Source organism: Styela clava, chromosome 4 (assembly GCF_964204865.1).
Source record: "Styela clava chromosome 4, kaStyClav1.hap1.2, whole genome shotgun sequence".
Classification (NCBI taxonomy): domain Eukaryota; kingdom Metazoa; phylum Chordata; class Ascidiacea; order Stolidobranchia; family Styelidae; genus Styela; species Styela clava.
This window is the reverse complement of record NC_135253.1, coordinates 13004955-13017225: the sequence shown is the minus strand read 5'-3', so window position 1 is coordinate 13017225 and position 12271 is coordinate 13004955. Positions and strand designations below refer to the sequence as shown.

Genomic DNA, 12271 nt, shown 5'->3' with positions numbered 1-12271 from the left:
TTTATTTTAGCCTTAAATAAACATTGGTATTTGTGAGGTATACGAAGCTCTTGAAAAATTGTAAAAGGTATACCACGATAAAAAAGGTTGAAGAACACTGTGCTAGTGGAATGTTTTGAGATATCATTAGGATACTTTGATTTTGATTTGTAATTATTTTTGATCCCCTGTAAACAAGGGAAGGTATGAAAGTGCAAGAGATACCTTCATTTGAGGACAACTGATCATCTCTCTAAAATATTGCACAAGGCCCGAGGCGAACGAGATTACTTGCTCTATTTGTCAACTTTCGGGTCTTCCATCAAACAGCTGGTTTATAATTTTCAAATTTTAATATTCTAATGGCTACATGTTTGTATAACAATTAGGTTCAATCGAAGTTCAAATGTGTTTATCGTAAGCCATTATTACTTACTTCATCAATTTTTTGAGAGTAGGAAATCGATATTTCACCCAGAATTTTACCGTTTCAATACATTTCTTGGATAATTTTTTATGAAAAAGAGAAACACTTTATTCTATCATTCTGATTTTTTAGAAAATTCGGCGGCCAACAAGCCAGCCACGGCGTCGAAACAGTAGTTTAGTTTAAACAAAATAATGCCGTCAACAATGAAATTTGCCATCAATCAACAGTAACGTTATAAATAAGTTTGAGAATCTAGAAACAAAGCAAATTTAGTGTACTGTCACGTTCTGTTTTTAAACCGGTCTGCAGTGTGTGAATGATTGTCGGCACTTGATCTAATTGATCCTTTTTAATCACAAGAAAAAGCGATCATTCAGTACTGCCGGCACAAGACTTGAGATAGGCGGACGACAACAATGAAACAAATGAAGCCAGATGCTTGGCTTTGAGAGCAACGGCACTGAAAAGCTAAAAGCACAAGCTATACTCTGGATTAATGTGTAGAAAGCGCTCGCTTGAATTAACATGTTCTGTAATTTTTTATTTCAAAATATATATTACTTATGTTTTAAAAAGCAGCATAGTTTTGAAGTTCTGATTTCACTTGTATACTATATAATCGTTATTGCAGTAGTTAACACACCAAATGTAGTCGAGTAGAAAAGAAAGATATTATAGTAGCCTATATTAGAGATTGCTGAATGAACTGTTGTAGGTGACGGAGACATGTGGTATTTTGACGCTCGTGAAGTATGTGCACCAAGCTGGCGCACACCCTGAACATAGTTTGTGTACCAGATTAGGGTTCAGGTTGTTCGCCATCTTGGTGCACATATTTCCGGATCGCTGTTATTTTTTGGTAAGAAGGAGATATGTCAAGGTCTATGCCGAGAGGATTCTTAAACTTTAATTCATTCATATACCCTTTCCAAATTTCAATGGTTAAATTATTCCCAAATTCCTATATATTTTCACCAATAACTTGGACTTTAGTTCATTTTCAATCGGAATATGTAGGGGTGGTAGCAGATGTTGTTCAAACAACATCATGCGGTGCGAATGAAGACTTCTATACCTAAATTCCGATAAAGTCGTCATGCAATGATGTTCTCTCGAAATTCTTATTACAACACCCTTTTCTTTGGAATACTGTGGTTTATTTAGCAGCAACGTTAAAAACCCAAATTTAGCAGAAAAATATGAATTAGTATATATACATATATATATATCTAGTAGAAAAACAGTAGGCCTAACAAACTGTATGTGCAAAGCCTACTAGCGGCTACAGCAGTCTAGCCCAGTGGTTCTCAGCCGCCGGTCCGCGGACCGGTGCCGATCGCCAAATATATTCCAATATTATTATATTATAAGCAATTTGCAAACCCTGTAAATGTCCAAGAGAGAACTTGTGGAAGTCAACGACGCTCTATTTCGCCTCGCAGAAACTTAATTGGAACCGCGTTTAACACGTATAATATCAAAATAAACAGCAGCAAATTTCTCATTAAATTGGATTGTCTTGTATTAGTCCGCCTACTTTTGTCGTAATTGCATTCTTTTGATTATGTTTTGTGTTAATGACATGTTTGGTTGATATTGAAGGTCCGCCGGCCGGCGAAATTTGTTTTGAAATTTCATCGGCCCGCAATCTGAGAAAGGTTGAGAACCACTGGTCTAGCCCTCCAAATAAATAATGTGTGTCAAGTGCAGTAATTAATGGCTGGCTGATTGGAGTTTGACTTATCGGAAAATAAATCAGCACATCGACTGGAGTTGCTTTGTTTTATTATATTATAATTGCTTCGTTTTGAAGATTCTGTTTTTTTTACTGGAAAAGATTGTATTAGAAATCCATCACAGCATTCAATATATTAGTGATTTGCAAAATATCGAAGTAAACAGAGCCACATTGAATGCAGTGAGTCTTTTACGAATATTTACGGTAGTGCGACTTTGCAGAAATATTGGTATTAAATACGATATTCATGGCCATGGCTATTTATGCGGATATCACAGTTTTTTTATATTTGTGTCAAAAGGGGAATGAGGCTTATAAATGGTAGTAGTATGTTGATCGATCTATTAGACTACCACAACTCATTAAAATTGTCTGACGTTTGGCCAGGCCGGAGAAAGATCCAAATGACTCCGCAGCAGCAAGAATTTATAAGCATTGCTTTAAAACTATCTCGAGCTTTGACTCGGCAGTTCAGACAGTTTTAATAAATATTATTAGCAGCTCTGCATCCGTTTAGGTCAGGGGTTCCCAACCTTTTTATCTCAATTTCCCACTTCCGATCAGGATGAGTTGTTATTTCCCATTATACTCGTATATGGAGTTATTTAAAAAAAATAATTTTCCTGTCAATAATAATTGGTATGACTTTCTATGATAAAGGCTTGCAATTGGTGTAGAGGTTGAAACCCTGTGGGAACATTCATTGCGCCGTCTAGCATCCCAACACAGTGACGATCCGTGTAAAGAAAATCAGTGTTATCCATCGAATAGAACAATTCAACGCTTAAAATTACAAAAAAACGCATCAAAGTTTACATAACATTACACTGTCCATATCAATTCTGCTGTTTTTTGGACACGTAGTGGACATAACGATCGTTTCAATATTATGTTGTTGTTGTTCTTGTTCTTGTTGTTGTTCTTGTTCTTGTTCTTTGACACGTTTTTAAAAAGTCGCTTTTCTCTTCGAATACTGGACCAATTGCTTTGAAATTTTCAGTGGTTAAAGATTAATTTTTTCGCTAGAAGGCTATTACTTTTGTTTATTCTTAAATTTTATATGAATCCTATGAGATATGATATTTCATACAGAATTTCGCGGTATTTATTTTTACTCATGGGAACACTGTTTTACACTTATTTCAAGCGGTTTCGCGATCGATTGTCTTGCTCAGTACTACAGCTACTGTAGGTCGGTACTGGTAAGTTGCCATACAGGTACCGTAACGCAGTGAAATTGACTTATTCCTTCCGCGGTATTACTAATGCTGCAATGCAAGTTTTATAGCCTATCGTATGCGGAACGGAATATCAGACCTACAGGTTCGGTACCGGTACTGGTAGCTCAGTACGTAAGTACGATACTGGTACTGGTACCGGTGTCTTACCACAATGAAATTACCGTAACTTATTCTTTCACGGTCTAACCAGTGCAGTAATGCAAGCGTTGTAGCACTTGTAGCCTACTATATTTGTTTATTTTGATGAGAGTCTACTGGAAACAACATAAAATTTGAAAGGGAAGAATTGTTCTGTGATCAATTATCTGTCCTAAAGTGTAAACAACATAAAATTTGCAAGGGAACAACTGTTCTGTGATCAATTACCGTATATGGCCTACAGTGTACAGGTAAGATGCTGGCTGACTGCTAACCGGTACTGGTAGCTCAGTACGTAAGTACGATACTGGTGCCGGTACCGGTGTCTTACCACAATGAAATTACCGTAACTTATTCTTTCACGGTCCTACCAGTGCAGTAATGCAAGCGTTGTAGCACTTGTAGCCTACTATATTTGTTTATTTTGATGAGAGTCTACTGGAAACAACATAAAATTTGAAAGGGAAGAATTGTTCTGTGATCAATTATCTGTCCTAAAGTGTAAACAACATAAAATTTGCAAGGGAACAACTGTTCTGTGATCATTACCGTATATGGCCTACAGTGTACAGGTAAGATGCTGCCTGACTGCTAACTCAGTACCGCTTGACACGTTTTTAAAAGTCGCTTTTCTCTTCGAATACTGGACCAATTGCTTTGAAATTTTTAGTGGTTAAAGATAAAAATTTTCTCCAGAAGGCTATTACTTTTTTTTTCGCTATGACGTCATCAAAATTATGTGACTCTACGTGTCCATATATTTGAGCATAGCTCTCTTGTTTATATGATGGACCGGAAGTCTGAATCTATTTTTAAAAATTCGCATTGCCATTGGACGAGGAGATCCGTTCATCTTTGACGGCGCAGACTTACTCGGCAGAATATCATCACACTCCACGAGACAACGTTTCCTTTATGCCCCACTGATGTTATGGAACATTTGGTTCTTGCTATTTGCAGGACAAATGACGCAGTTAATATTATCTTTGAACTCATTTGAAATTGCCCATGTTGTCAAATCTTACCCTGCTTTTATTTTGCAATTTTTTTTAGCAAACTGATAAGCAAATGGGTATTTGAAATATGTTGCCTCATTTCATGGGTCTACATAAAATCATTGGAAATGGTCTTAGTGCAAAAAACGCATTGCGGCAGTTGCTCAAAAATTTTCGTCAAAAACGTGAAACGTAGCCGAGATGACTATGATCGTACTTTATTTTTACATAAGCCATTACCTTTTATTAACAATTTAGCAGAATGGAGGGGCGGGCCAAGTATTTGTTCATTATAGCGCGTGCTTACCCGATATCTCCAAGACATTTGAATAAAAACTGTTCTCTTTTGCGGCTCTGCAACGAAAATCTTCTTGCGTAACGTTTAATTTAAAGCATTGGTGACATGCGAGACATGCCTGTGAGGTTGTAATCGGCCGACCAAAGATAAAAAGGAGTTGCGTAGCACGATCAGAATATCATGCCCAACAACGTGATATTTTACTAAAGTTTTGCTATATTATACGTATATTGAATCAGATGAAAGCTATGAAGTAATTGTAAGCTGTTCATTTAAAACTATAAAATGGGAATTATGTTCTGCGCATTCTAGTCACTCGCACGCACATCGAGGAAGAGTAGCAGAAATTCCTCAAAGCTTGAAACAATTGGTAAAAAAATGTTACTTTGTGAGAGCTGTCAGATGAAATAATACGCGACTCTTAGGCTTGTCCATGGGACATATTTTTCTGTCCCTCCCATAATAATTTATGCCTGTTCCATCCCATGGGAATCCTATAAACAAGCCTGTGAATTTTCATGGTAATTCAACTCTCATGGACAATCCTGCCGGTGTCCCACCAGAAAATTAATAATACATGCAAGTCGCGTTCCCACGGAAAAGCCTGTTTATAAATGTCAATATGCCATCCATCATCGATCAGACACATACTACGCCCTACGGGGAAAAACTTGGCATGACATCGAAACTGCCTTCGAAAAAGTAGGTAGGTTAGAGTCCATGAAAAATATTACGCTTTCTTCGTCTATCTAGTACTTTCGTCTAGTTCCTTGAATATCGATCCCCTTTCTTTTCAACTTCTGCTTGTTCAACAGCTAGCAGAAAACACAAAAGTGTTTTATTTGTGGTGAAATCCTGATCGAGATGCTAACTTTTATGAATATGTTCTTTTAAAGAGTCGGTATTATCTCTAACTTAGCGGAATTCGTTCCTAACCGTGTATTCATATTTGCAAGTTCAGTTAGTATTCCGTTGTGTCGCGAAGGAGTCAAGGACGTTTTTAATTCCCTTCAAGTCACTGTTAATTTCTAGGACCATTGAAGGATAGTTTCGAAACTGGGCTTAGGAAATGATCCACAACCCACATTTATTCATACCTTACGGCCTGCTTTTGCTACTAAAATGGTGACTTCAAAAAATGTAATCAATCATGACAAAATGCGTTCTGGGAGTTTTTCGAATGTGAGATTATGAATTTCGTGTTCAAATCGAGCGGACATATTCATTGTTTCTCTTCGCTTGTTGGTAAATTTGATATGTTGAGATCGTTCTTTTATTTGAACAGTTGCATTACGCCGGGTGCGCGATTGCTTGACTCTACGCAAACATAAGCCATATAAACGCCGGCAGTATCTATTGTTCTCTTTAGTTTAGTACTTGGCGCTGATCGCGCGATGACAAAACCCTGATTTTGTAATTTCCACTACTAATACATGACGTCTATAAAACAGATGTTCTGTTGTATATAGAAGGATAGTCTCAGTTAAGACCCCTCACGTCTCTGTTACACATCACTAAAAATTTTATCAAGTATATTTCCAAAATGATTTACAATAGTCTTTAACTAGCATCATTTTTAAACCTCGATTTAATATGTAATATCATAATTGCAGAAGTGTACACACCAAATACAACTGAATGGAAAAGAAAGGTATATTAGAGCGATTGGCTCAAGGCCCTGTTGTAGGTGATGGCAGTATGTGTTTTATTCTAGAAAGGAGAGGATACGTTAGGCCCATGCTATGGACACCAGAAGCCGTTTTGGAGCATCCTGAAGCTGTTCTGCAACTGCATCGGGAATATGTTAGGGCAGGAGCAGATGTTATTCAAACTGCATCATATAGTGCGAATGAAGAAAGACTTTCTTATCTAAATTCGGATAACGTCGAGGTAGCTCATTTGGTAAGTTAATATCTTTAAACGGTGCATTGATTTAAATTTGTAGTTTTGTAGCTGACTTTCTAATATTGTGTGGGTAGTTTGAACATATTCCCTGTTTGCTTGAGTATTTATTTATTGTTAGAATTCTCAGTATGTCACGAAAATGTTTTTTCAAAACTCTGATTAGGATATACCTAAAGCCGTTAACGAACGCTCGTGCTCCAATGGCAGCTCCGTTTATAGGCATCACATTTCCTCTGTCAATAATTGTGGTTTTTAGACATCTAATATTAACGAAGCAGCTTGTTCTCTGGCAAGAAAAGCAGCCGAAGATAACAACTGTTTAATTTGTGCTGGCCTGTCACCAAGTCCAGAATACAGAGAAAATGCAGACGAAGTTGCAGCAAGAAACCAATTTAGAAAGCAAGCCCAAATATTTGTCGAACAAAACGTTGATCTCCTGCTTGCTGAGGTAAGCAGAAACATTGTAAAAAATACTGTGGAATCTTCAAATATTTACTCATTACAAATGACACGACAAAAACTCCACAAACAAATCATATCGCCATAATATTATGTTGATAATTTAAGTATAATCGAAGAAGATGTACTTGCAACGTTAATAGCGTGCGTGTTTTTCTCATTGCAAGCTATGTATCAGGTTCAATATTTATTTCCGTGTGGTTTTCTCCACAACTATTTGAGCAATCACGTAAGTGAATGGTGTAATGTGGCGGTGCTTGGAGATTCAGCACAAACATTATATATATGTGTGCAAACTGATGATCGGGTGCATGTGATAAAACGTATTGAACAGCTTTTGCATTCACTATCAATCGAAGGGCTGTAGCGAAACTTTTTTTCTCGCGATGTGGCTCAATTAAATCACAGATGTGTTTGTTGCAGTTTTTTGGCCAAATAAGGGAATTGGAAATTTGCGCAGAAGAACTGAAGAAGCACAATAAACCAGTTGCAGTGTCGATGAGACTTGGTTTGCATGGTGATACAAATGGTGTTTCCGTAGAAGAATGTGCTATTAGAATGGCAAAAACTGGTGCTGACATTATAGGTAAACAAACGCCTGTAGAACATTGAGTATTTATAAAAAAAAAAAATGTTTTGTTTTAAATGTGGGGACACGCATAAAACAATGTTAGGAAAAATACAATTTTGTATTTTTTTAATTTTCCCAAAACATGTTTACAATATGTGATGTATATCTAAAATTTGAATTTCGTTGATGTACAATTAACCCCAAAAATGCCTAATTTCATTTATATAAAATGGTTGTGATAGACAATTTCGCATTTCATACGATATTTTTCGATAATTGTATTTTTGGATACTCCCGTAGTATGTGAACCAAGATGGCGGACACCGGAACGTATTATGTGTGCCAGTTTAGAGTTAGGCCATAATTTTATTTCATTTTCTTTTATTCCAGTTCTATTACGAGTTCGGGGACTAGCCAAGTGACTTCCGTAGTATTTGTACCTGAAATTATGACCTAACCTGGTACACATACTACGTTCCGGTGTCCACCATCTTGGATCACATACTGCGGGAATACCTACCTAGCATTATCTAGCGTCCAATGCCCCATTGTTCTTATAAAATCGTTTGTCAGAAGGAGGAAAAATTTACTATGAAATATATCTCGGCGTTTGACGTAATGATAAGAAATGTCTAATCTAAATAGTTAAAAATTACTGCTTAACGGTACGTCCATGTTGGGATATACTATAATAACTCTGGTAAGGACCGCTGTTAACTTCTTTATTTCTAGGTACCAACTGTTGTTTTGATATCAACACAAGTTTAAAAATAATGGAGAAGATTAAAACAGCTTTGGATGAAGAAGGCTTAAGTCCATATCTCATGTGCCAACCATTGGGATTTCACTGTCCCGATGCAGAAAGTTGTCCCATGGGTTACACAGAACTTCCTGAGTATCCATTTGGTAAGATTCTGGCATGAGAAACTGTCATTTAAATTTATTATATAAAGTTTGCAATCGGTCACCTTGGAGTATACTAAATTTCCTTTGCAAAAGAAGACTTTGAACATAAAAATTACAAAATATCGATACTAGTAGAAATGTATTTTGTATGTATCATATTGAAAATGTAATTTCATTTCCATAATGATTTTGTGGTTATTCCATAAGCTCATTATTTATTTTGTATATTTAAACTGTGGTTGAACTTATTTGAATTTTATTCGTTGAATAAAAATAAAGCATCAGTTTCTTCGGATTTCCACTTCATCTGTAAGTATTTTTGCAGATTCCTTTGAATGAAAACAAATTAAGCTAATATTTGCCTGTGAATAGTCATTTTATTCACCTGACTCTGCCCAGTGTATATCTAATCTTGAACTAGGAAATTTTTAATAGTCTCTTTTTCAAGCATTTATTTTTTCTAGCAATCTCAAACTCCAAACGGCAATATCGAAGATTTGGAGCAAACGTAAAATTAATATAATCTTCTGGCCATCTAGTGTAAATGAATAACGGAAATCCATATGTTCGTAAAACAAACAAATCTTACATGATTTGTTTTTCCATTTTTATTTATATTATTATTCAGGTAATTAAATATTTTCAGGTTTGGAGCCAAGATCCATGACTAGGATGGAAGTTCATAAATTTGCACGAGCCGCATTTGATCTGGGTGTGAGATACATAGGGGGATGCTGTGGGTTTGAACCTCACCACATTCGGGCTATCGCGCAAGAGGTACAACAATTTATAACTTGTAATACATAGAAGTCTTACTCAGTATAGTAGTGTATATATCGGACTCACTCAAATAATTTACATAATAATGATAATTACTTATCGACCTTGATCGGTAAGTATGTTGATAGGTGTTTGTCTGTCTGTCTGTTAGATGCACGCGATATCTCACGAAAGCGAGGTTGAATCTGCTTCAAATTTTGCCTGTGCATTTATCATATCTCGGACCAGAAACCTATTGATTTTGGATGAATTAGGTCGTATAATTAGCGAGTTATCAATAAATTAGTGAATGGACATGCGTTGTCACTATAGTATAGAGTCATGAATCGAAACCGCAGTTTCGATCGATAAGTCTTCGGTCTCCGACCGATATTCTCATTTTATAACTTTTGAGCTGTACAATACAATTTTGTTTGACAAAAGAATTCAATAATAAACAAACATTCGTAATATCATGTAAATATTCTAGTTGAACAAGGAAAGAGGTAAATCTCCTCCAGTTGAAAAAATTGCACCTGCTTTTGGAAAAGGAGCTTCAAAGTCGGCTGTTGGAGGTGAAAGGTGACAAGATTGTTTAAAAACTTTAAAAGTTTTGATGTCGAGTGATGTTGTTATTTTACATTCTATCAATATTTTACAGAGCGTCAAGAGAATACTGGTACAATCTCACAACAGCTACAGGTCGACCATACAGTCCAGCATTGTCCAAACCTTTCGTTCGTAGTGACGAGAAACGTTTTCTGTGATAAAAAGCAAAGAAAGTTCTTAAATAAAATAGTAACCATTGAACTAGTAAAAAGTTGTATAGTGCGGTTGTTAAAGATAAACTTATATCATGACTACTCCTATTTTATTCTTTATTCGTGTATGGAATATTTGATTCTGTTACCTAAATAAACACAATCACAACATGCTCACAACATGCTCATAAATTTGGGTATTCAGTAAATTTTCTGCATCACTTTCCGACATGTCAAACTCGGTTATGTAGACCTAAAATCGAAATCCATATATGTATAAAATACGTGAACTGAAGAGTTTGATAATCACAAACATGGAATCCGGATATCTTTCGAGACATATTTGTAATAAACTTAGAAGTCATCCCTTATTGGAACTTTCACGTCGTTGCTTGATCATTATCTCGCCGAAATCGGTCGGATAAAATATCGAGGACGGGGTGATGCACTTAATGGCGCCATTAAAATTAGCTTCCTCATGAACGCCACTTATTGATAGATAACTCGGAGAACTCAAGTAAACAATACAATATATATCACAAACTGGAGTCGACAAAAATTGTGTGTTAAATCGAATTATTTTCATTACTGTTGTCACGAATTTCCCCTCAGAAATGGCTCAACAAAACAAGATGCCACAAATTTGAGCTGATAAGCTACGGTATAACTATAAGTTGTCTAAATGTCCCAAACAAAGCATCAATTTGGAAAACTTTGTAACCAGTTTATTACTTATCGATCTTAAGATCGGTAAGTATGTTGATAGGTATTTGTCCGTTTGTTTGTTTGTTTGTCTGTTAGATATACGCGATATCTCACGCAAACGAGCTATTAATTTTGGATCAAATATGTTGTATAATTGGTGAGTTATTAATTAATTAGTGATGGGTGTCGTTATGGAGTAAGAGCGGATCAATCGAAACCGCAGTTTCTGTTCTGGTGATCCTTAACTTCCGATCGATGGGTTTTCGGTCTCCGACCGATGTTTTCGTTCATGTATTGTCAGGTTCGATATCAACTGATGCTTAGAGTTTTTCTATGTTGCCGCTAGATGGTGGCAGCAACTTTTTATTTGAGTGTTCTGGAATACTTATTCTTAGACATGGTTTGATTAGGATGAGATATAGAGTATATTGATAATAAAACCAGTTTAATGATTATGCAATAAATTCAAATTGGCAAATTTTTAGGTATTTTTAAAAAGTACTTTTATTATAAGTAACAGCACATTCTAATCTCTTTTATGACATTCTATTAATTACCCCGATTGCTGCTTACTTTCCTCAAATTTTAATCGATTTGAAAATTGTGCAAAATAACAGCAATAACATTACATGAATGAAATCCGCTGTTTATTGTCGACTTGGGCAAAATTCCATTTTCAAGTAACAAAATAATCGAGGTTTGCAAGTTTCAACTTACGGCATATTTACTTTACTAAATGACCGAAAATTCCTAACTATTTGACATAATTTCGAATTCAAACAAATAAGATTTAAAAGATAAGAGGTCTGGGAATGCGATCATCATTTCTCAGCAATTGGTTGGTCATGTGCAGCCAGACACGCTTGGATGCCAAGTACCTTGTGTACACAGTGTCTAGTCCTGACAAGATAATGATCCGCTGAAGAGGGTTGGTTTTCTTCCAATCACGAGAACTTTCGTGACTTCTCAATATTTTATATCACATCGACCCTATTATGATATCTGTGTTGCTGTTTTTGGGAATTTTTAAATTATTATTTATAAGCCTTTTTGTTTGTGTGACCGTTTGTTTCATAAAATGCCGATTTTAAAAGTTCCGAGATATTGAAGTTCGTTCATTAAATTTAACTCTACAATGGCGCGATTACAAATTTTACCCAACCCTAACACATTTTTTATTTACAAACAACATCAACTCAAAACCTTCTTTTTAAAATGAAAATGAATCCACTTATGAGTAAGAGCATATGCTACAATTTTTGCACACAAGTCTATGAGCCCATAAACTGTTTTTGCAACATATTTTCTTGCTGAAGTAATCCTTTTCAACTTCGGATGTTCAATACCGGTTAACACTTAACTCTCTTGTTCTCTGTTTATTGCGAC

The 12271-nt window shown here is 35.8% G+C and overlaps 1 protein-coding gene across 2 annotated transcripts; it reads left to right on the top strand.

Annotated features, from left to right (window-relative positions):
- The first annotated feature begins 3570 nt into the window (after positions 1-3570).
- Positions 3571-10549, top strand: LOC120326246 (S-methylmethionine--homocysteine S-methyltransferase BHMT2-like). Of its 2 annotated transcripts, none has more exons than XM_078112232.1 (8): positions 3571-3777; positions 6433-6721; positions 6981-7172; positions 7607-7769; positions 8487-8660; positions 9307-9437; positions 9910-10001; positions 10081-10549. In XM_078112232.1, exons 2-8 carry the CDS (start codon positions 6458-6460, stop codon positions 10184-10186), a joined length of 1122 nt encoding a protein of 373 aa, XP_077968358.1. In that variant the 5' UTR covers positions 3571-3777; positions 6433-6457; the 3' UTR covers positions 10187-10549. The 2 variants fall into 2 exon arrangements, with proteins under 2 accessions (XP_077968358.1, XP_077968357.1); XM_078112231.1 differs by having other exon boundaries at positions 3571-4098.
- Positions 10550-12271: the final 1722 nt, after the last annotated feature.